The 21,160-nt window shown below is 48.8% G+C and overlaps 1 protein-coding gene across 3 annotated transcripts in view; it reads left to right on the top strand.

The window, feature by feature from the left end:
* Positions 1-21,160, top strand: part of LOC129124582 (mitogen-activated protein kinase kinase kinase 3-like) — an 82,861-nt gene that overhangs the window by 50,509 nt on the left and 11,192 nt on the right. For 2 of the 3 annotated variants that reach the window (XM_077187678.1, XM_054639626.2), the window contains exons 6-11: positions 3,468-3,581; positions 5,450-5,561; positions 13,263-13,396; positions 16,553-16,626; positions 18,797-18,864; positions 20,677-20,769. In XM_077187678.1, the coding sequence (XP_077043793.1) occupies positions 3,468-3,581; positions 5,450-5,561; positions 13,263-13,396; positions 16,553-16,626; positions 18,797-18,864; positions 20,677-20,769 (595 nt within the window). The remainder of the gene's footprint in view (positions 1-3,467; positions 3,582-5,449; positions 5,562-13,262; positions 13,397-16,552; positions 16,627-18,796; positions 18,865-20,676; positions 20,770-21,160) is intronic. The other variant, XM_077187721.1, reaches the window with a different exon arrangement.

Genomic DNA, 21,160 nt, shown 5'->3' with positions numbered 1-21,160 from the left:
GCAGGGGCACACATGAATCACATCCTGCTGGGACCATGGAATCAGCAGGCTGGGGCTGCTGCAGATAACAGCAGGGCCTGGCCATGGGTGTCCCCCATGGGGCATGGCTGTGTGAGCTCTAGGCTGGGCTCATCTTGCTGAGGAGTGGGACAGCAAAGCCTGGCCTGGCCTGGCCAGGGGCAGCAAAGACACAACTTGTGATGTGGCTTGTGCAGAAATTCACTGAACCTCCCTGTGCCACCACTTCTCTTCTGACCTCCTGCTGTCTCCTCCCCCTCAGCATCATTCTGTGAGCTTAAGGGGAGTTAAAGCCTGGGGAAATGGCAGAGGCACCATTATGGGGGGGAGGGAGCAGATAAAAGCATATTTAACAAACATTTGTCGAGCATTGTTGATGCCAGTTGGTCCTGCATTGGGCAGGAAGATGAACTAATTGACCTCTCAGATTTTTCCCCAACCCTGTTTCCTACAATTCTTTGGTTTTCTGTGGTGTCTCAAGGAGTGAGGTCTGACAGTGCTGCTGTAGCTGGTGAAACCTCAGCCTTTGCCCTCACTTATTTAACCTGCAGTGGAGAGACCATCAAGTCCCCCACTAAAACATCAGGCTCCAGGGGAGGATATTACTTAAAAGCAGGAAAAAAAATCCAATAAGCTCTGTTTGTGCAACTTTTATGTAGGTAAACTTTGCTGTTAATCACAGCTACTCAGTCTTTAGATCAAATATACCCAGTTTCTGGAAATCCACCCTGGCAGTTACTTCCATGGTTCTGCATGAGTCTGTTCTGAGTTTCATGCCTAGCAGATACCTGTTCCTGATATCCATATGTGCCACAGTCTGGAAGCCAAATGGAGCAGAATTTTCTTGCCAGATGTGGGTAATAGGTAAAGCCAAGCTAAATACTGGCTCCAGTCCCTTTTACAAGAGGGCAATTTCTCCCTGATGTTTTTGGCTCCTCTGAAGGAGGCATGCAAACATGTTCATGTTGTGATGTTGGAGAGAGATGCAGTGACCTACAGAACATTCTGTTCAGAGCAGCAGCTGGGGTATTGCTCTGAACACTTGTGAGGAGCTCAGGGAAGGGATGGGTGAGCAGTGGGGCTGAGCTGAGAGTTCAGAGTCAAATTGTGCTTGGTGGTGAAACAAGGGAGAGCAGCTCTCCACCATTCTCAGCTCTGTCTGGGGGTGTGTAGAGGAGGAGCCTGGTCTGCTTGAGGCAAAGCCCTTATGAACCTCAGGAGGGTTGAGCAGTGCCCCAAGGGAATCTCTCACCTCTGCTGCCTAAGGCTGAGCACTGCATTTAGGAGGCATACTCCTAAACCATCTTTGTCTGATATCTGTGGGGAATACAGGTTGTTCATTCAAATATGAATGAAGGATAAGAGGAGATCACAGGATTACAGAATGGGTCAGGTTGGAAGGCACCACAGAGGGTTATCTGGTCCAACCTCCCTTCTTAAGCAGGGTCAAGAAGAGAGAGAAACACAGGATTGTGTCCAGATGGTTCAGAAATATCCCCAGGGAGGGAGACTCCACAGCCTCTCTGGACAATCTGTTCAGGCTTTGGTCACTGCACAAGAAGTTCTGCCTCATATCCAGGGGGAACTTCCTGGGCATCATTTCCAGCCTGTTCCCCCTTCCTGTTCCTGGCCACAGGAAGCAGGGCCTGGTCCCTGCTCTGAGCCCTCCCTGCACACAGGCACAGACAGGGATGAGGTCCCCTCTCAGCATCTCCTCTTGAGCCTGAACAGCTCCAGCTCCTTCAGCCTTTCCTCACAAGACACATACTCCAATCCCTTCATTGTTCTTGCAGCCTCAGCTGGCCCAGCTGCAGGAGATCCCTGTCTCTCTGGAGTCCAGAGCTGGGCCCTGCACTCCACATGTGCCTCACAGGGCTGGGCAGAGGGGCAGGATCCCTTCCCTCACCTGCTGCAAGGGCTCCTCCCAGTGCACCCCAGGGTATCTCTGGGGTTTTTGGCCACAAGGCCAGGAGCACACAGTCTGAGCTGTACCCCAGGATATCTCTGGGGTTCCTGGCCACAAGGCCAGGAGCACACAGTCTGAGCTGTACCCCAGGATATCTCTGGGGTTTTTGGCCACAAGGCCAGGAGCACACAGTCTGAGCTGTAGCCCAGGATATCTCTGGGGTTTTTGGCCACAAGGCCAGGAGCACACAGTCTGAGCTGTATTTGCCTCCAGGCCACCAGCCAAACCCTTGGCAACACCCTGGCATCAAGCAGGTTGTCCCAGTTGGCTTGTGAGTGTCACCTTGTGTGGCAGCTGCTCTGAGGTGGGTTTGCTGTGGCTGGTGGCAGGAGCTCTGACTGCCCAGAGGGCTGAGCCACCTTTCAGGAGTTCTGGGAAGCTGTGGCTCCCAGTGAGAGCAGTGAGAGCCTGCTGGGAGCTGTGGCTGCTCGGTGCCTTTGGTCAGTGCAGTTACAGTGTACTTTGGCACAGGCATGAGAATAACATGTGCTGTGCTGGATCCAGTGCCCCAGGCAGGCTGCAGAGGCTGAGGCCTGTTTGCTGTGAGATTAGGCAGAAAATCCTGGAATGAGGGGCAAGAAGTTGTGCTTTTAATCTTAGCCCAGGGCAGCAGAAGGCCACAGAGCTCCTCTGAAGTGCAGCTGTGTTGGGTGTTGGAGGCTTTGCAGGCTGTCTGCAGGACATGGTACACCACACAGCAAGGTTGGGAGGGTCACATTCCCCATGGAGGTATGAGGGCCATGCTCTGCCATTTCCCAGGAAAACATCAGCACTTTTTGCTGCCTGACAGACACGGCACTGTGTAGTTCTCTGTTCTTACAAAGAGCAGTAATCTGAATTTGTTCTGCTGGGAGTGAAAGAAGTGGTTCTTGGAAGGAGAGCAATGCACACCTTTCACATCAAAAGGGAAAATCCTTTTATTTGTGGAATGTTCCCCGGTTTCACCTGATGGCCAGACACCAGGGAGTTGTGTCAGTGTGCAGGAACACAGGCTGCAGCACTGGGGAAGGGCACAAAGCATCTGCCAGAGTAAATCCTTGGGTGCAACTCACTGGTGTCTTGGAGCACCACTGCATGACCATCAGCCCAGCAGGAATGTGTGGGGTTGTTTTGGGGCTGGGTAGCAGCAGGTCCTGCCTGCAGAATCAGAGCAGCCCCAGAGCAGCAGGCAGCAAGCCCAAGGTTTCATCCTAGCCCTCTCCTTTTCCCACACTGGATTGCTGGTGTGACCTTTAAGCTTTCTCCTTGCAGATGTTGTTTGTTGTGACTTTTTTTTTGCATCTGTTCCTTGGTAAATGAGGTCTTGGAAGAAAATATTAGAGCTCAGCAAGCTGGAGGGCACGGGGGCCCCGTTTTCCATCACCTCCTTGGGTTCCTCCCTCATCCCCTGATTCCCAAGCTGCTCCCTGTAGGAATCTGCCTCCTTCTGTTTACCCAAAAGTGTGACATTGCCATCCTCTGGTGTTTGTTTAATCCCTTCCAGCTCCTGATGCCACTGAAATCCCAGGAAGATTTGGACAAAGCCATGGAACAGCTGGAGCTGAGCCCTTCCCTGAAGAGCCTGCGGATCCTTGTGAGCGCTCCAAAGAAAGCGAACGTGAGCCCTTCACCTTCTCTGCTCCTTTGTGTGCAGTCTGAGGTGCCTTGTTATTGTGCTGGGGAGTGGAAAGGAGTCTCCTGATGGTGCAGAGCAGAGGGCAGGCTGGTCATGAGGGGGGTCAGCCCTGCTCTGGCTCAGCTGCTCAGAAATCTTCCTGTGATAGCAGCCCAGAGGCTGAGCTCAGCTCCCTCTGGCTCCTGTGAAGGGTTAAACACCAGGCTGACCCTCAAAGCTGAGAGGACTCCTTGTGCTTTCTTTCTTTCTAGAGATGCTACCACCATTCCTTTTCACCTCTCCTCTGTGTTCAGGGTGATGCCCTGGCCCTTGCCATGCTGGGTGGCAGCATGGGGACTGTTCCCTCCGTGCTAAAAGCTGGGAAGAGCAAACTGGAGAATCCTTCAGTCTCAGGCAGAACTGTCTGGGTTTTTTCCATCTTTATTTACTTATTAGTTTTTTCCTGAGCTCAGTGGTTTTGCAGTTAAGCCTGTTAGCCTGACCTCTCTTGCACAGAGTGTCTTGCCAAAGCACATGTCGTGCTGCCCCAAGCACAGGCTGTAGAGCAAGGGATTTGTAGATGTTGCAACTCTGTTTCTTCTTTTTATTTCCTAGAAGTACTGGAGTGATTGGGAGTCTTGAAACTCACTTATCCCCATTCTTCTGCGGGTGCTCACAGCCCTTGGAGCTTCTCCACTGCTTTTGAGAGGCTTGGGAAGTGCAGGGAGCAGAGTCCCAGGGGAAACTGAGGCATCACTTGGGGTTTCCTAAACCCTGGGTGGAAATGGGGCAGTTTGTGGGAGCACAGCAGTACTGCAAGTCAGCAACCCTGGGTGGAAATGGGGCAGTTTGTGGGAGCACAGCAGTACTGCAAGTCAGGAACCCTGGGTGGAAATGGGGCAGTTTGTGGGGGCACAGCAGTACTGCAAGTCAGGAACCCTGGGTGGAAATGGGGCAATTTGTGGGAGCACAGCAGTACTGCAAGTCAGAAACCCTGGGTGGAAATGGGGCAGTTTGTGGGAGCACAGCAGTACTGCAAGTCAGAAACCCTGGGTGGAAATGGGGCAGTTTGTGGGAGCACAGCAGTACTGCAAGTCAGAGACCCTGGGTGGAAATGGGCATTTTGTGGGAGCACAGCAGTACTGCAAGTCAGGAACCCTGGGTGGAAGTGGGGCATTTTGTGGGAGCACAGCAGTACTGCAAGTCAGAGAGCAGAGGAGCCAGGTGGATGCTGCCTGCCCTTGGGAGCAGGTCCATCTCTTCCTGCAGCATGTGGCCATGCTCCTGTGTGTGAGAGCACATGGTTCTGAAGTCATAGATCAAATTACCATAAAATCACAGCTCACTGTAGCATGTAGTTGTAGAATCTTAGTAAAACCTGGCCACTATCAGGTTACCAGCTGGATATGCTTTTCTTTGCTCTTGCTTACCTGTTTTTCCTGACCTTCCCTTCTCTGTTCCTCTGCCCTGTTGCAGAGGAACCTCTGCAGTGCCTCAGCTGCCACTGGAGTCTAGGGAGCAGGGAGGAGAGGTGCTGATTTTGGGATTGCAAATGTTTTCAGTCCAGTGATCAGTCTCTGTACCTATCTGGAGATAATGGAGTGCAGCAACAGTCTTTTATGTCAAATATCTGTATTTGCCATTATCTGTGAGAGCTTAATCTTGTTAGACTGTTTTATTAGCAGATGTGAAATGTTTGTGAATGGTTTTTGGATCACTCTAGATTACGTGCATGTCTTCTTTCTTTCCCTTTTTTTTTTTTTTTAACAGTTCTTGGGTAATAGGGTCCCAGGGAGCCAAATACAGGGTTTCACATGGTGTGTCCACAGGGCTCTGGCCAATTCTGATCATTCCCTTTGTCTGATCACCAGCTCCTGCAGCCCAACAACAGCAAGCAGCATGAGATGAGGATCTCCAGATCCATGGGAGATATCATGGGATCCCTGTACAAAGACTCGGAGAGGACACGCAAATATTCCACAGGTCAGTGAGACACAGCACTCCCTGGGCAGCTCTGTGCTGCTTCAGCCTGGCCACCACCCTCTCCCTCTTTTTTTGTCACAACCCCAGTCTGGATGGCCACCCTGATGTCCCCCAGAGTGACCCAGTGCTTGTCCTCAGCCTGAGGGAGAGAGGCTCTGCAGGCTGGGGGAGGCTGTGCTGAGCAGAGCCACTCTGAGCACACAAGTGAAGAGAGTGGGGGACCTGGGCTGTCATTTGGGGGTGGGAAATGCACTGATAAAAATGTCCAGTCAATTTGATTCCACTGAGCTTTATCAGAGTGATAATCTGTAGGAAGCCAAGGCTGTTTGGGACCTTTGGTTATTCCTTTAACCCTGTGCTGTTGTTCTCTGAGTTTCTGTCCCCCTTTCTCAGGTGGCAGGATAAAGTAGCAGAGTGGGCTCAGGCTCCTTAGCTCCTGGACTGGCACCAGCTTCACCACATAAAGACCAAATAAGTGTCTGTGTGCCACCAGTCTGTTCTTGTGGGTGAAATGCCATCTGTGGAAGCTGTTTCTGGGGTTTCTCAGGGGCATGTGTGCAGTGGTGGCATTCCAGAGGAAGGGGAGCATCCCTTTCCTTCAGAGGTGCTGGAAGCAGGTACCTGCACCCCCTGAAGCCAGGCTGGCAAGCACCTGATCTGCTCTTGCAGCCCTGCAGGGACTGGGGCTTGTTTGTAGCCTTGTGTGGTTTTCTCTTTGGTTTTCTGGGCTTGAGTTTATGCTTTCCTTGCTTTCTAAAACACTCTGAGCTTTTTGAAATCCTGATGGTCAGCTCTCTTTTGTGTGAAGAACTTTGTAGGATTTTGTAGAGAGCAGGGCACCCTGTGCAGAGCTGGTAAAGCAGTATGTAGGACTGTGTAGCAGGGGCAGAATTATTCATATTCCAGCCTGCAGGCAGGATGAATGACTTTTTCACACAGTTCTCTGCTGTGTCTCTGGGTGCAGGTTATAGGGGAATTTCTACAGATCTTTAGCATTTTCCTGCAGCTGTAGAAGTGACAGCCTTGAATAAAGTGAATAAAGTCAGAAATACACATGGAGAAATTACTTCATCCTCTAAAGATCCTCTGTACTTATATGGCTGTAAACACTTCCAAACTCTTCTCTGTGAAACAAATGAGAGTTTTTCTCCAAGGACTCCCCCTTCCTCTGTTTCACAGCCTGTGCTGATAACAAATCCTGTGGTTTGCAGCACCTCAGACAAGATGTATAGAAAATGTTCCTCTAGGGTAGGTCCAGCATTGCTCTTGTGCAGCCATGCCCAGCTCTCACTGATGCCAGGGCTGGGTGGCCCATGTGCAAGGGCTCTCCTTGAGCCTGGTGTTTGGATGTACCAGGCTTGTCTTTCTCTATTGTTTTTTTCCTAGCTCCCATGGTTTTTTGAGAGTTTGGCAGAGTCACTAGATGACCCTGGATGAAATGCACACATAAAGCACAGAGTGTTAGCAGAAAATGTACTTGAGCAAAACTTCTCTGCTGCCTTTTTTTTATTTTTTGGTACATGTTAGGCTGGTAATGAGCAAAGAGCTGTGGTACTGGGAGCTGTCACTGACCTGTGAGCCTGAGCATGATGGGCAGGGTTGATTCCATGTGTAGCTGTGCTAGTGGGAAGATGGATTCTTGTAAAGTTAAGCCTTTCCTACCAGCTTTTTTTGCCATGCTTTGGCCTGTCCTTCCTGTTTTGGAGCTGCTGGTTCCTGACCAGCTCTGCATCCCTGACTGTGAGGTGTCACTGCCTCAAGAATGCCCTGAGCCAAGGCAAGGCAGACAAAGGGTGAGATATCAGCCCTGCAAGGGTGAGAGCCTGAGATACAAATGGATTTTGAGGGAATGCTTGAAGAGCAGAGTGCAGGGATGGACACAATGTGTTGCTTTGGTCAAGGTAGCAGAGGAGGAGCACTGGGCAGCACCAGCTGTGGCATGCAGAGTGTGCTAATGTTGGGATTTTCAGGAGCTGATGTGCCAAACTCTGAGTCCTTGGCACTTTTACAGGTGGCAAAAGTAACCAGCCCAAGCATCAGTCATTCCTGTTTCTTTTTCCATGTAAGCCATCAGTCTTGCCAGGAGGTTTCAGCTAGCCCTCAGCATGACAACAGAAGGTTGTTGTCTCTCTTTATCTCTCTAACTCCTCTCTTTGGGTTATCTGGGGTCTGTAGGAAGCTGCTGCAGCTCTGCTTAGAGGGTGCTCACAGTCCAGCAGATGCATTTTTGACCTCCTGAGTCAGAACTGGACGATCCAGCAGCTGGGCAGAAACTCCAGCAAGCTGAAAGGGAGAGCAGCATCTCAAATGGAGCATAAAACCCAGCATCAGGGAACAGACAGACAGACAGACATGATGCTGTGTTTTGTTTTCCTGCAGTGGGGATTTCTCTGAACTTGGTGCATAGTCAAAAGGCATCTTAAGAGGCTGCAGGAGAAACTCTTCTTCCCTTGCAGTCACAAGTCATTTCACAGTGTTTCCCTCCTGCTGTCATCAAAGTGGTTGCTATCAAAAGAGGATCTTAATTCAGTTCAGCTTTTCTCTTGAAACCACATTTAAAAGGAGATTTAAAGTGTCTTTATACTAAAAGGTAGTTCAGGGTCATGTTCTCTGTGTTTCTGAGATGTCTCATGTTTTTCTGCTGACTCTGCCATGTAAACAGCAGTGGAAAATAATAAAACTGTATGTAATTGGCACAAGCACATTGGAAGGGAGGTAAATGTTCTCGGGAAGATTTAGCTATTTTTGCTTCTGCTGGGCAGAAAATATCTTCATGCCATGTCCCTGAAAAACCTTATGCAAAGTCAATATTTTCTTTTTCTTTCTTTTTTTTTTTTTCCCCATAAACTTTTTCAGTGGAAATCCCCTTCCAGTTTTTTGGTGGCCAGCAAAAGCCCAAGGGAACTTGGACTGAAAAAAGAAAACTTTTGGGGTTCTGGATTTTCAGATAACTGAGGATTGTTTTTATTTACTTTGAAGAAATACATGTTTCAGAGCATTATCCAAAAATTATTTAACAGCCCCATTCCAGCATCACCATTTCAATAGAAACATTTACTAGAAGCTTCATTTTACTGGGTTTTTTTCAGGCTGCTGAGCCATGGTTTCATGTGCCTGCCAGCTCTCTCCAGACCAGGAGTATTGCAGGAGTTAGGATGGATGAAACCTGCTCTGTTTTGGGAAGAGGAAGAAAATTTATCTATGTGCATCATGCCAGCTGCTTTAGAACTAAAAAATAGCTTCTGTCTTGCTTATTTGTTAAAAAGTACCCTAAATTTGCCTCAAATCAAATGTAGTAATCCATGCTCAGAAGGATCAGCAAGGAGAGGAGGGAGGCTTGCAGGGAGCCCACTGGAAAAGAAGAAGTTAAGCAAGATTTGATCCATCTGCTCACAGCTCCTCTTGACAGGACCAAAGAGAGAAATTTCCAGCAGGTTTCTCTCTTTCTCCTGTGCAGCCCTGTCCTGAGCCTGGTGTTTCTGCCAGGGCTTAGAGGAGCAGCACATCCTGACGTGGTGTCCCTTGTTTGGGAACATCATCCCAGGGCTGGGCTCCCTGTGGCTGCAGCTGTGAGTGGTGGCAGCTGCCAGCAAACCCTCCCCAGCTCTGCCTCTTCAAGGGCTTCTCTTCCCTGCTTGATGCTGGTCAGCAGTGGGTGAAGTTTTGGGAAGAGCAGGGGAAGATGAAGCCAGGGAATGCGGGGGCGGAGGGAAGCCAAGCCTGGCACTGGGGAGCTGGCTGTACGTGCAGCACCACGAGCTCTGCACAGACTGCAGGAAAGGCACTTCTGAAAGGAAAATAGCAGAAGGGAACATGAAAGGCCCCAGTGGGTGCCAGCAGTGACTGTGAGTCTCCGTGCTGTCCTGGTTCTGTGTCCTCAGGACACTCTGTGCTCTCAAATCTGTGGCTTTACATTCGTGTGTGTAAGTGGAGCAGGAATCCCTCCCCAGAGCACCTTGCTGCTGAGAGTATCTGAGGTCAGATGCTCAACCAGGGCCAGCTCTGAGTTCAGGAATCCCAAACAGAGCTGCTGAGATCTGACCAGCACTCTGCCTGTATAGAAGTGCCTCACAGTCTGCCCCATCCCTATTGTATTTGTGTTCCCTCCAGATGAAGGAAGGAATGATGAATCTGACTCCATGTTCTCAGAATGCTACTTTATTACTTTATAATACTATATTATATTAAAGAATACTATACTATACTAAACTATACTAAAGAATACAGAAAGGATACTTACTGAAGGCTAAAAAGATAATAATGAAAACTCCTGACTCTTTCCAGAGTCCCGACACAGCTTGGCCCTGATTGGCCAAACAGTGAAAACAACTCCCAGCAGAATCCAATGAAACAATCACCTGTGGGTAAAAATTCTCCAGACACATTGCACATGTGAGCACAACGCAGCAGAAGCAAATGAGATAAGAATTGTTTTCCTTTTCCTCTGAGGCTTCTCAGCTTCCCAGGAGAAAAAGCCTGGGTGAAGGTATTTTTTCAGAGAATGTGGATGCCACACATCCCCACTGGAGGTGACTTGATGTCCCATAGACCCCAGCACAGTCCCTTGGGGGCCTCCTCTCCCTGCCTGGTGCTGCTGCTGTTTCTTGAGTATTAGGTCAAGTGTGAAGAGCATCTGTGATGTGTCAAACAGGCACATCTGGACTTTTCTGTCTGTTTCTTCCTCTGCTCAGGGTAGATTAATCAGCATTATCCAATATATCCAGTGTGTTTTCCCCACTATGAATTAAGCCTGCCATGAAGTACCACTGTTGCTCTGACTCCTGTTTTCCATCCCTGCCCTCCTCCAGCAGCACAGGGACTGCCTGAGGTTTTGTTACCAGAGCAGGATAGGGCTAGAGTGGGGAATCAACCCTGAGCTCCAGAGCTCTGCTCCCAGCACCTCTCCATGTTTCTCCCAGGTGGAAGAACATGCATGGATGCAAAGGAGCAGCAACCAATGCTCCTGGAGGTGTGAAGCTGCAAAAATGACTTTGGGCAGCACTTCTACCCAAACAGCCTGGCTGAAAAGGGATCTGCTTCACTCCAGCAGTTTCCAAGCAGGCAAAAGCCTAATAAGCACTTTGTTTAATTTCCTTACCTGCTGGGAAATAGCTGGTGTCTTATTCCCTTTTAAAGTTTTTGGCAGGAAATGTGACTCTGGAAGGTCAAACACAGCTGATCTATGGCTGGGAGTAGTTGTTACAGGCAAAGGCTTAATGGGAGATCATGGGAAGTCTTTGTGCTTGTGATAAGTCTGGTTTAACTCCTGTGTTCAAAGTCAAACAGGGCATGTACAGATCTTTGTAAAATCATAATCAAAGGGTTTCTGGATAACAACTGGGTCCTTGGAGCAAAAAATCCCAATAGTGCATGAGCAAATCCACAGCTCATTGCAGCAGTAACAGAAATGCTCAGCAGGGCTAAGATACAGCAGTTACACCTCACTAAATCCTCAGCAGCTTTCTGGGGCAAGAGCCACCCAGATGCCCTTGTGCTGCATTCCAGATTGGCATCTGCTAAGCAAACAAGGGGCTGCTGATGCAGTAATTTATTCAGGGTGCCTGAACTGCTCAACAGTTAAAAGTTTATTTATTTATCTTCAAAGAGAGGATGCTGTACTTCCCAACTGGTTTTGTTTTAGGGCTGGTGGAAAGCCAGTTCGTTATGAGTGCTGCAGCACTCGAGAGTTTCTCTTCTCTTGATCTTGGCATTACTTCAGTTGGAGTTTTTTCACTGTGTTCTTATCCTGCAGGAAATCTGTGAAGGAGAAAATAGGAAGAAGAAAAAAAAAAAGTAACTCAAAGCCATATGACTTTTATTTTTACAATCTAAGCAAGGAGTCTGAAGGAAGATGTAGCATGGACAGACAAATCTGTGTGTTTGCTGTAAATCCAGCAAAAAGGCCTGATTTAATGATCTTTAATGCTGCTGTGACACTGTTAACATTCATCATAGCTCCTGATGTGTATCTGCTTAAGTGAAAGGTGGGAACTTGGGTAGGTCATGTTGATCACGCAGATGGATGGATTTATTCCAGAGATCCATGTGGCACAGTAACTGTGATGCAGAAGAGGCAGAAGTGTTGTTTGGTAGATCAGTGTTGACTCTCCATGATGGGGTAGGTCCCTTCCCAGTACCTTTCTCTTGTGCTCAGCCCTGGCCATGTTGTTAGCAAATGGTGGTAATGAACCCAAGACCTGGCAGGAGTGCCACAAAATGGATACAAAACGTGAGGAAACACATCTCCATGTGCTTTCCATCTCCTCAAGGATGTGTGCTTTTCAGAAGCCTGCATGAAAACAGGTTGTTGTGTTGTGTGAAAGCTCATGTTGCACAATGCCAGCTGAAGCTCCAGCATGGACCCACATGGATCTCCATCAGCAGTTCCCTGCCTTGGAGTGATGACAGCACAGGGATGGAGGGGAGGGAGTGCACAGCCAAGACTCTGCAGCAGGGCCAAGCAAGGGCAGTAATCCCTAAAGCTGGAAAAGGCACAAGGATAGAGTGGATTTGGGGGAATAAACAGGAGGAATGGAACATCTTCATAAAGAAGCTGTGGGGTTCTCTCCCAGGTGCAAAATGGAAATCACCTTCTGCTAAGAGCCCTGTGAGGGAGCCAGTGGAAGCTTTGCTGTCTGTGCATAAGCTCTGGGGTTACAGAGAGGGGAGACAATTCCCTTGGCCAAAAATGGGAGAAACCAATCCCATAGATCACTCCTGCCCTGGGGTTTTTGGGTTTCAGGGCTGGTTTTCCTTTGTCTTTACTTTTGTGTAGGGAAAGGGGGGAGAAGAAGGTATTTGAGTGCAAATTGTTTTCCATATAACAAGTGTTTCAGTGATGTTCTGAGCACAGCCAGGCTCTTTCCTACATGCCTGGATAAGGCAGTCACCTGCTCCAGGGAGGGAATGCCCAGAGGTCAAAGGCGAGGTGGGTTTGTGGTTTGTGGTTTGCTTTGAGGCTGACTGATTGTATCACAGCAGAACTCCCAGAGTCTGCTTTCCTTTCTAGCATCACACCTGGATACAGTGACAGCTCTTAGGATCCAGGGTGTGTTGAAAGTCAAGTCTGATACACATTGTGTGGTCCCACAGTAACAAACCCTCCCTGTTGCTAAAGCTTTGGCGGATGCCCATGAACAGCATCACACCTCTAGCTCCATTCCCATCCTCATGAGTTCAAACCCAGCTGTGGCAGCAGCTCTCTGGTCACAGAGAGCAACAGACAACTTTCCCAGGCATCATTCTGTGAGAGGCTCTGAGAAGCTCAGAGAGAAGAATTATAAACAATACTTTTCTTCACTTGCTGCACCTGGTGTTGTGAACGTGTGGAATGTGTTGTGGAGATATGTTTACCAAAGGGTGGTTTCTTAATTAGCCAGTGGTGATGGTGTTTTAATTAAAGGACCAATCAAGTCCACCTGTAGGGATGGACTTGATTGGTCCTTTAATTAAAACACTGTCAGGTGTTTTAATTAAAAGACCAATTTTAGGGATAGGGATTTTATACTAGGGTATAAAAAGCAATGGGTTTGTTAATAGAGTGAATTAGCCTTCTGTAAATGCCTCGAGAGCCTGTGTCACTTATTACACCACCCTGGACTCCTGTGCTGGCACCCAGGAGCTGTGTGCTCACTGGGACAGCGTTTCTGGAAGGGTTTGGCTTGGTGGGTGCCCTCCTTGACCGTGTGTGTCCCTGCCCAGGCTCCCTGCACACCGGGCGCAGCTCCCCGCCGCCGGGCAGCGTTCCCGAGGAGCAGCAGCAGATCGCCCGCCAGGGCTCCTACACCAGCATCAACAGCGAGGGAGAGTTCATCCCTGAGACCATGGACCAGAACGTGAGTGGGGCTGGGGTGTGGCTGCAGTGGGACAGCTCTGCTGGCTTCTCAGCATCTCTGACTGCTCAGAGGGACCCTGAGATGTGTTGGAAAGTCTCTTTTCCCAGCCTGGTGGTTGAAGGAGTCAGAGCTCTTCAGTTCTCAGTCTCAAGGTTGTTTATTGTTTCTTATCTATAAAATATTTTCACCTGTCCAGCCGAGGTCCACTCAGCAGGACAGTCCGAGGCACTCTGCCTGCCCCCAGGGCTGTGTTATCTTTTTATACTAAAAACTACATGTACAATGTTTACAATCACTTCCCAATACCTATCACCTATGTTAGACAGTGAGCTTCTACTCTAAACCAATCTAAAAGTGCCAACACCACAGCAGAAGATGGAGGCCAAGAAGGAGAAAGGCTGGACATGCCCAGATTCCTCCATCTTGCTCCCTGAACCCCCATTCTAAAAACCCCAAAAATCTATTTTTCACCCCATGATAAATTCACTGTCATTCTACTTTTGTGGCTTGCAGATCTTCATATAAGGTAATTTGGTAATTTGCTCCATGGGTCATAATCAAACCCACAGGCACCTTGGGCTCTGTGCCAGGTCTCTGAGCCCCCTGGCAGGGGTCCTGGCAGTCCAGGACAGCCAGAGGGATGTCCTGAATTCCGACACTGGCTGTGCTGGGAGAGCTGCTCCCACCTCTACATTCTGGCAGTGCCTGTGCTTGGGGCTCAGGCCAGCTTTTTTCAGGAATGGGTGCCCCTGGGCTTGAAATGCCCATGGGAATGTCTGATTTCCAGGAACCCTGAGAGCCTGTGGGGATGGCAAATGTGCCCAGGCATCTCGGGTAGCTCTGGAGCAGCTAAGATCTGGGGCACATGTTTGTACCAGCTGCCAGGCCCTCATGGCCACAGCATTCCCAGATCCCAGGACCATGAGGGAATGTGCCAAGCAACCGATTGCCTGTGATTGCAACAGCCTGGGGATATCAGCAGCTCTGGCTGCTTCCCATGTGGTGTTTCTGCACGAGCTCCAGTTACAGTTCTTGGCTCTGCCCACGGCCTTTGTGGTTTTGTGTCTCTGTCCCTCCCCCATTTATATTTTTTTAAACTCTCTTAATAAGGAAATTGTATATTCCAGCCCCTCAGCAATAAGAGAGCAGCAAGTTCCTCAGTGCTGAGCAGTACTTCATCCTCCAGTCAATTTGGTACCCACGGTGAGGGAAACTCTACAGTGTCAAGGGACCACAGTGGGAGCACCTTACACCTCCCTCTCAATTTGCATTTCTGCTCAATCTGTAGCTCTAAAGAGCTTAGTATAGATCCTGTGAAGTCAGCTGGGCTGTCTGAGCACATGTCATTCTTACAAAGCTCTTGGAAACACAAGAGCAAGAATCCCTAGTTTGCAGGAGGGACATCTGGAAGGTACTAAACTAAATCCATCAGGCTGCTATGCTGGCCCCCAAGGGTGTTCCTGGGGAGATGTGTATTTCCTACACTCAAAAGCACCCACTAGCTCCACATTTGCATGCAGTCTGTGCCAGTGTTTCCATGGCAAAGTTGTGTTTTCAACAGTTTATTATACAGCCATTAATAAAATAAGAAGTCACTCCGGGTGACTCTTGGCAGCGTCAGAGTGCAGATGTATCGTGTGCTCCTTGCAGCCAAAAGTTGGCTCCCCATTGTTTTCACATGCCTCCAAAACATGTTGGGAAGGATTAAGACAAAGTGTGTGTGTGTGTGCAGGGGGAGGGTCCCCTGACCCCCTTGGGTGTAAATCAGCCCAGCTCCACTGGCTGTTTGTGGAGCTCCATTAATTCAGAGCCCTGAGCCTGCTCTGGATGAAGGTTCCCAGATGCTCTCCTTGCTTTTCCCCAGCATCACTCTGTGGGTGGCCCACAGCCCTTTGCTGGTGAATTAAAAGCAGGGAAAAGGGGTTTAGGGAATGGTTTGGGGTTTATTGTCTTTCCTCACTGAGCAGTTCTGCTCTTCCCTTTGTGGGCTTTGCCTCCAGAATGTTCTTGTACTGCTGCTTCCATATGTGCCTTATGGAAAACCACTCAGAAGCTGGAGCTTGCTGCCTTTTGGGGAATGCCCCTGTGCAAGCCTGTGATGTAACAGTGGTCTTGGGACCAGCCTGGCAGATGAACAGAGGCTGAGTATGGAGCATGCTCCAGTTCCCAATTTTATGCTTTTGAGAAATGAGTCTGTTTCAGCTTTAACTGCCAGAAGAGACCTGGCATGGCTGGCAGAGGTGGGGAATGGCTTCTGCTTGCTCCTCTTTGGCCTAGTGCATTTTGAAGGAGGTTTTAGGGTAAAAACTAGGAAGCAGAGAAGAATTGCACTTTGCAGTTGGAACTGCCTGGCCAAAACAGCATGAGTTGTTCTGACAGCTGGCTGAGGAGGGCTGATGGGAACAGCCTGGGGAAAGGGAGGCTGTTGGGGAAGGAGGAGCAATGTGGGAAGCAGCAAAGTGTGCCTCCACATGGTGTTTAACCCTTGTTGCTCAGCTTTCCCAGGAATGAGCTGTGGAGCAGGAGTTAGTGAATGTCCTCAGCACAGTGTGGCCCAGAGCAGGCTCTGCTCCATGTGGAACTGCACACAGCTCCAGGGTTTACCACTCCTTACAAACTCTCTATTGTTAATAACCAGCTATAAATAACCCTGGCCAGTACAATGTCTCATCCAGGAAGCAACACAAATGCAGCTTTTGACTTCACTGAGCTGGTGAGTGCCAAGCCGGTTCTTCCAGCCAAAGCCCTGATGATGCTGCTCTTATCAGCAGAGAGGAAGGCTGGGCTCGTGTGCCAGGGCAGCTCGGGAAGTCAGGAGCCCAGGGCTGCAGTCCTGCCTCTGGTACACAATATCCACTTGGCCTTGGGCACATCATTTGTGTCCTGATACATATTTTCCTTTAGTAGTAAGGAAAAAGTAGTAAATATTATTATTTCTCACAAATGCTTTGAAATCTCATTGACTCCTCTGCCTACTTTGAACATCAGGGTGCTGATGATCTTTGCTTCAGTTTTCCTACCAGCAAATAGCAGCTGGAAAGAACAATAATGCAGAGAAGGCATCATAAATGGATGACCCTGCAGAGGTCTGCTCCTTCTGGAGTTTGGAGAATTACAGTGCATGGTTTTATTGTTTCCCTTTTCTTTCTCTGTCAGATGCTTGAAGCTTTCATCAGCCCTGATGATTCTCTGTCTGGGAGCTGCCAGTCACTGGACAGGTCTGTGGACAGGTGAGTTGTGTGTGTCACCATGTTCACAAGCTGAACTGCTCCACAGCAGGAGAGCAACAGGATCAGTGGCAACCCCTGAGGTTTCTGTTGGGATAGGATGCTCCTGAGTAAAACAAATTTATCTTTATTGCTGAAAACCAGATCCTAGCACAGATGTCTGTGCAATGGTATGATTTGAATTGCAGTAATCTGAGCTGGAAAAAGACAGCCTAGCTTTGTGTGACCAGGTTTTCTTTTTTTGCCTTTTGACATGAAAATTCTGGCAGAATCACACAGTGGTTTGGGTTGGAAGGGACCTTAAAGATCATCCAGTTTCCAATCCCCTGCCATGGGAAGGGACAGCTTCCACTAGACCAGGTTACTCAGTGCTCCATTTAGCCTAGCCTTGAACTCTTCCAGGGATGGGCATCCACAATTTCTCTGGGCAGCCTTTTCCAGTGCTTCACCACCCTCCCAGCACCTCCTTCACCTCTGGCTCTCTGCAGTCAGGTTCAATATTCCATCAGCCTCTCCGTGCCTGCTCCTCCCTGGGCACGCTGTCTGCTCTCCACTGACCACTGGCAAACTCAGCAGCCCCTGTGCAGTGCCAGCAGCCACAGACATGTCACTCAAGGTGCTGGGGACACCAGATGAGCAGTAACTAAGTTTAGCTGCTCAGCAGGAAGCAACTGGGACACGTTGTACTAAGCCAGGCTGCGATTCAGTGCCTGCTGCCATTGAGCTGGATCCCAGCTCCCACGTGCACAGAATCCCTGTGTTTGCTGCTGTGCAGGGTGAGCTGTGGATAAGACACAGTGTCCTTTTGGGAAGCAGTGTATTTTTTTTTCCATCTGCATCAAAGGTTGTCTATTTTTTTCCGCTGTTGCTGTTCCATCCAGCCCCAAGGCTGTGTTCCAGCAGGCCTGCCTTGGGTTGATTGTGTAGTGTGCTTTGGGTTTGCAGCTCCGTGTGCTTTGGACCTGTCTCAGCATCAAGGTCCATTTCCTTTTTGTGGCTTTTAATAATTTCCTGTGATGTATTTGCTCATTGTTAGGGCTGTATTGAAGCTGGATTCCTTGTGTTCCCAACCTCTCTGCCCCAGCTTTGCTTTTGCAGAGATTTTGCCAAGAAGAACAGCAGAAGGAGCACAGGCTGTTTGTAACACTGCTGTGAACTTAGAGGAGAGCTTTAGGCTTTTAGCTCTGTCTGTGAGAGGGTGGCATGGCCTGATTTCATGTCCAAAGCAGGCAGATGTGTCCAGTCATGGTTCCAGGAGCTGGAAAAGGCACAAGGGGGGCTGTATTACTCCAAGGAAGAGGAGTTAGTGGGACTCTTCCTGCAAAGAGGTGGTGGGGGCCTTGCAGCCAGTTGTTTGGGATCAGCCCAAGAGGACAGAGCAAGTCACCAGGCTCAGTGACCAGGCTGAGGGTTAGGAACAGCACCACAAACTCCTCTTTGCCACAGCAGGGATCAGCTTTGACATGAGTAGGTTTCAGAGCACTTTACAAAGCTGATTTCTACTCTGTGCCCGTATTGTTAAAAGAGAAGTGTAAAACCCACATGCCCAGATCACTCTTTAAGAGCCTGAGGTGAAATTGGGATTGCAGAAATCCCCTTGCAGTGCTTTTCCATCCTCTCACTGCAGTTTAAAGGCCTTGAGGCACCAATGTCACACTCTCCCTCCTGGTCCCATGGGAGGCTGTGTGTTCCCAGTGGTGGGGCAGAGTCTGTGTGAGGAAGGTGGGAGGTGATGTTGGACAGGAGGGAAAGCTGCATGAACTGAGCATGGCTGAGGGACTCTGGTGTGAGCACCTGCAGCAGCTCAGCAGTGTCCATGGAAAGCAGAGGTGTGTGGTTGAACACTTGACAGTGAGGGAGCAGAAGCCTGTGGCCCTTCTTCTGAGCTGCCTCCTGCACAGGGGTGAGACCTTTGGCTGCTTCATTTCAGCCTGGTGACTGTGGGTTTTGCAGCATCCCTTTTGTTTGCCACAGGAACAAGCTGTGATCCAGCCAAAAAACCAATCCTCATTCTTGTGCAGGATGAGGATGGGAGCTCAGTGGTCAGTGCAGCTTGTGGTTTATCCTGTCCTTTCCCTAGTTTATTAATTTCATAGTTTTATTTTTATTAATTTCATATTAATTTCCTTTCTGATACAATAAATAAATCCTTTTTTTTCCCATCCCTTTGCAGCCCTCCCTTTCCCCAAACCCCTGTTCCTGGAAGGAAGAGCCATCCCAAAGACAGTCTTGATTGCATGGGTAAGCACTCTTGGTGGTTTATATTTGCTGAAAAGTATAAAAAGCTCATAGTGAAGAGGCTGGATGAAGACTATCAGAGAGATGGCACGGCATGAAAAGTAATTAAAAGCAATCAAGCAAACCAGCTCCATGGCTTTGGTAACCCTTCAGAACTGACCCTGTAATGATCAAACATGAATATTCTCTAAAATCAAAAGGCCCAGAGCAGCAAACACAGGCAGGGCTGCTCTTGTCTTCCTTAACCCTTTGTGATTCTGCAGCAATACCTTTGGGGCTGGTTTGGGAATCAGTTGACAGCAACAATAGTCCAAACTGGGTAGCTGGGGCCCTGAGGTGGATGGAGGCAAGCAAGCAAAGCTGTAGAGAGATCTGTGTTGGAAGATGTTGCTCTTGTGTTTGCAGACAACTGCAAGGTTCTGGGAACAGCCTTGTAGGATCAGCTTTTGTCTCTCTTTTCTCATCTGGGAGTTGCCCCTTCAGGATCCCGACTTCCTACACAGCAAAGCCCAGCTCTCTAGGGAGTTACACCTCTTCCACTTGCATGAATAATAATCTGCAATAGTGCAAATGCTGTGAGAGAAGCTGTATTGGTGCTTGCACAGATCATAGGTTACTGCTTAATCACTTATAAACATCCAGCTGGTTAAATAATGGAAACTCTGTAATATTGTAATGACTTGCACTAATAAAAATGAGCAAATGGCAGCCAGCCTGTGGCAGGATAACTCATTGCTGGCCTGAGGCAGGATTTCTAGATTGAGCTGCAGAGATGAAGCTGCAGTCAGCCCTTGTTGCTGAAGTTTTAATGCTTCCCCCATGGCACTTTGCTTTGAGACACCTCTGGGCACCGTTGCTCACACGTGGCTCACCGAGAACCTCTTGCCCTGTCCTTGTTGCTCCTCTTGCTGACCATATTTCAGCCATTATGTGCTCTTTTTGGCAATCACACCGAAGCACAGCAGAGGCCAGGAATGGCCTCTGAGGAGCTGCTGCTGGCCCCAGGCTAAGACAAACAAACAGTCAGAAGGGGCTGTGTCATTAGAATTGGATGGAGGAAAAACAGCAGGTGAAAGAAGGGGGTGGAATGACAGATATTTTAATCTCAAGTTATTTGGTGCTACCAGCAATGGCTTCCTGTGCTGGCGTTTTTATTAAAAAAATATGTCCTTATCTTGCATGTCCATCCATCTCTCTCATCATCCAGCATCTAAACTCTGATGGTCTTTAATCCCTTCTGTATATTCTATCTTTCTAGCATTTAATCAAATAAATATAAAAGTTTGGAGCTCTGGAGGTTTGAATTGGCTTTCAGAGGGGAGGAGTTACATCTGAGAAGAAAGAGGGGAGATATTATCTGGTGTTAGTCAAGTGCTGGATTTTTTTGCATTTTCCTGGAAATAGCTGATATCATAGCAAATGTTTTGGAGTGGATGTGTCTAGGCCTGACCCTGCCTGGCAGTTCTGTTTCAATTTTTTGCATTTTCCAAGTGCAAATAAGATGTTTTAGTGCTCTGCCTTGGAAAGCAAGCATGGTCTGTGTTAATCCCCTGCTTGAATGTGGGCCAGGGTCCATTAAGTCAGCAGTTAAACCTCTGCTTTAGGGGCACTAAGGGCAGTGTGTCTAACCCTGATTTTCCACTGAAGAGTTTGTGAGTGTAGGCAGATTTCACAGGGAGCCTTGGGATGTGTAGGGTTGTGTAAATGAACACCTTGTCACCTCCTTCTTGTCTCAGTGTTTTCCATAAGAAACACTCTGAGCATTTGATACTGAGCTGATCTCAGAAATATCTGTGTCTTCTTCCCTCCTGGCAGATTTTGACATCCCATTCTGTGAGAGGTTTGGGAAAGGTGGGACCTTCCCAAGGCAGTACCATCTCTCCCAAAGTCGCAAGGACTACAGCGATGGTAAGGACGTGATGGGGGCTCAGGGTGGGAGGTGATCAGTCCTTGATGGCTTCTGCCAGTGCCTGGGACTGGAAACACTTGGGAAGGAGAGGTTTCTGATAAAGGGAGAGCCACCAAGTGCTTTGGGATTCACTTGTGTGTTCAGAAGGGTTGTTCTCTGTGAGACCTTGTGGCTCTGCTCTTGGGAAGTGCTGAGCCTGTCCTCTGCTTACACCTCCTGCTTTAATTTCACCATGGGGATGATTGGCATTTCTCATCCCTGGCAGTATCAACCTTCCTACTCCCCTAGATTGCTTGCTTTTGAGGATGATTTTTGTGACCTTTACAGCAGGTTTCTCACTGAGCCATAGGAAATCCCCAAGCAATTTCAGGGTAGTAGTATCTGTTTGCT

Source organism: Agelaius phoeniceus, chromosome 1 (assembly GCF_051311805.1).
Source record: "Agelaius phoeniceus isolate bAgePho1 chromosome 1, bAgePho1.hap1, whole genome shotgun sequence".
Taxonomy (NCBI): Eukaryota; Metazoa; Chordata; class Aves; order Passeriformes; family Icteridae; genus Agelaius; species Agelaius phoeniceus.
The sequence above is the reverse complement of the archived record's forward strand: the minus strand, read 5'-3'. Positions and strand labels throughout refer to the sequence as shown.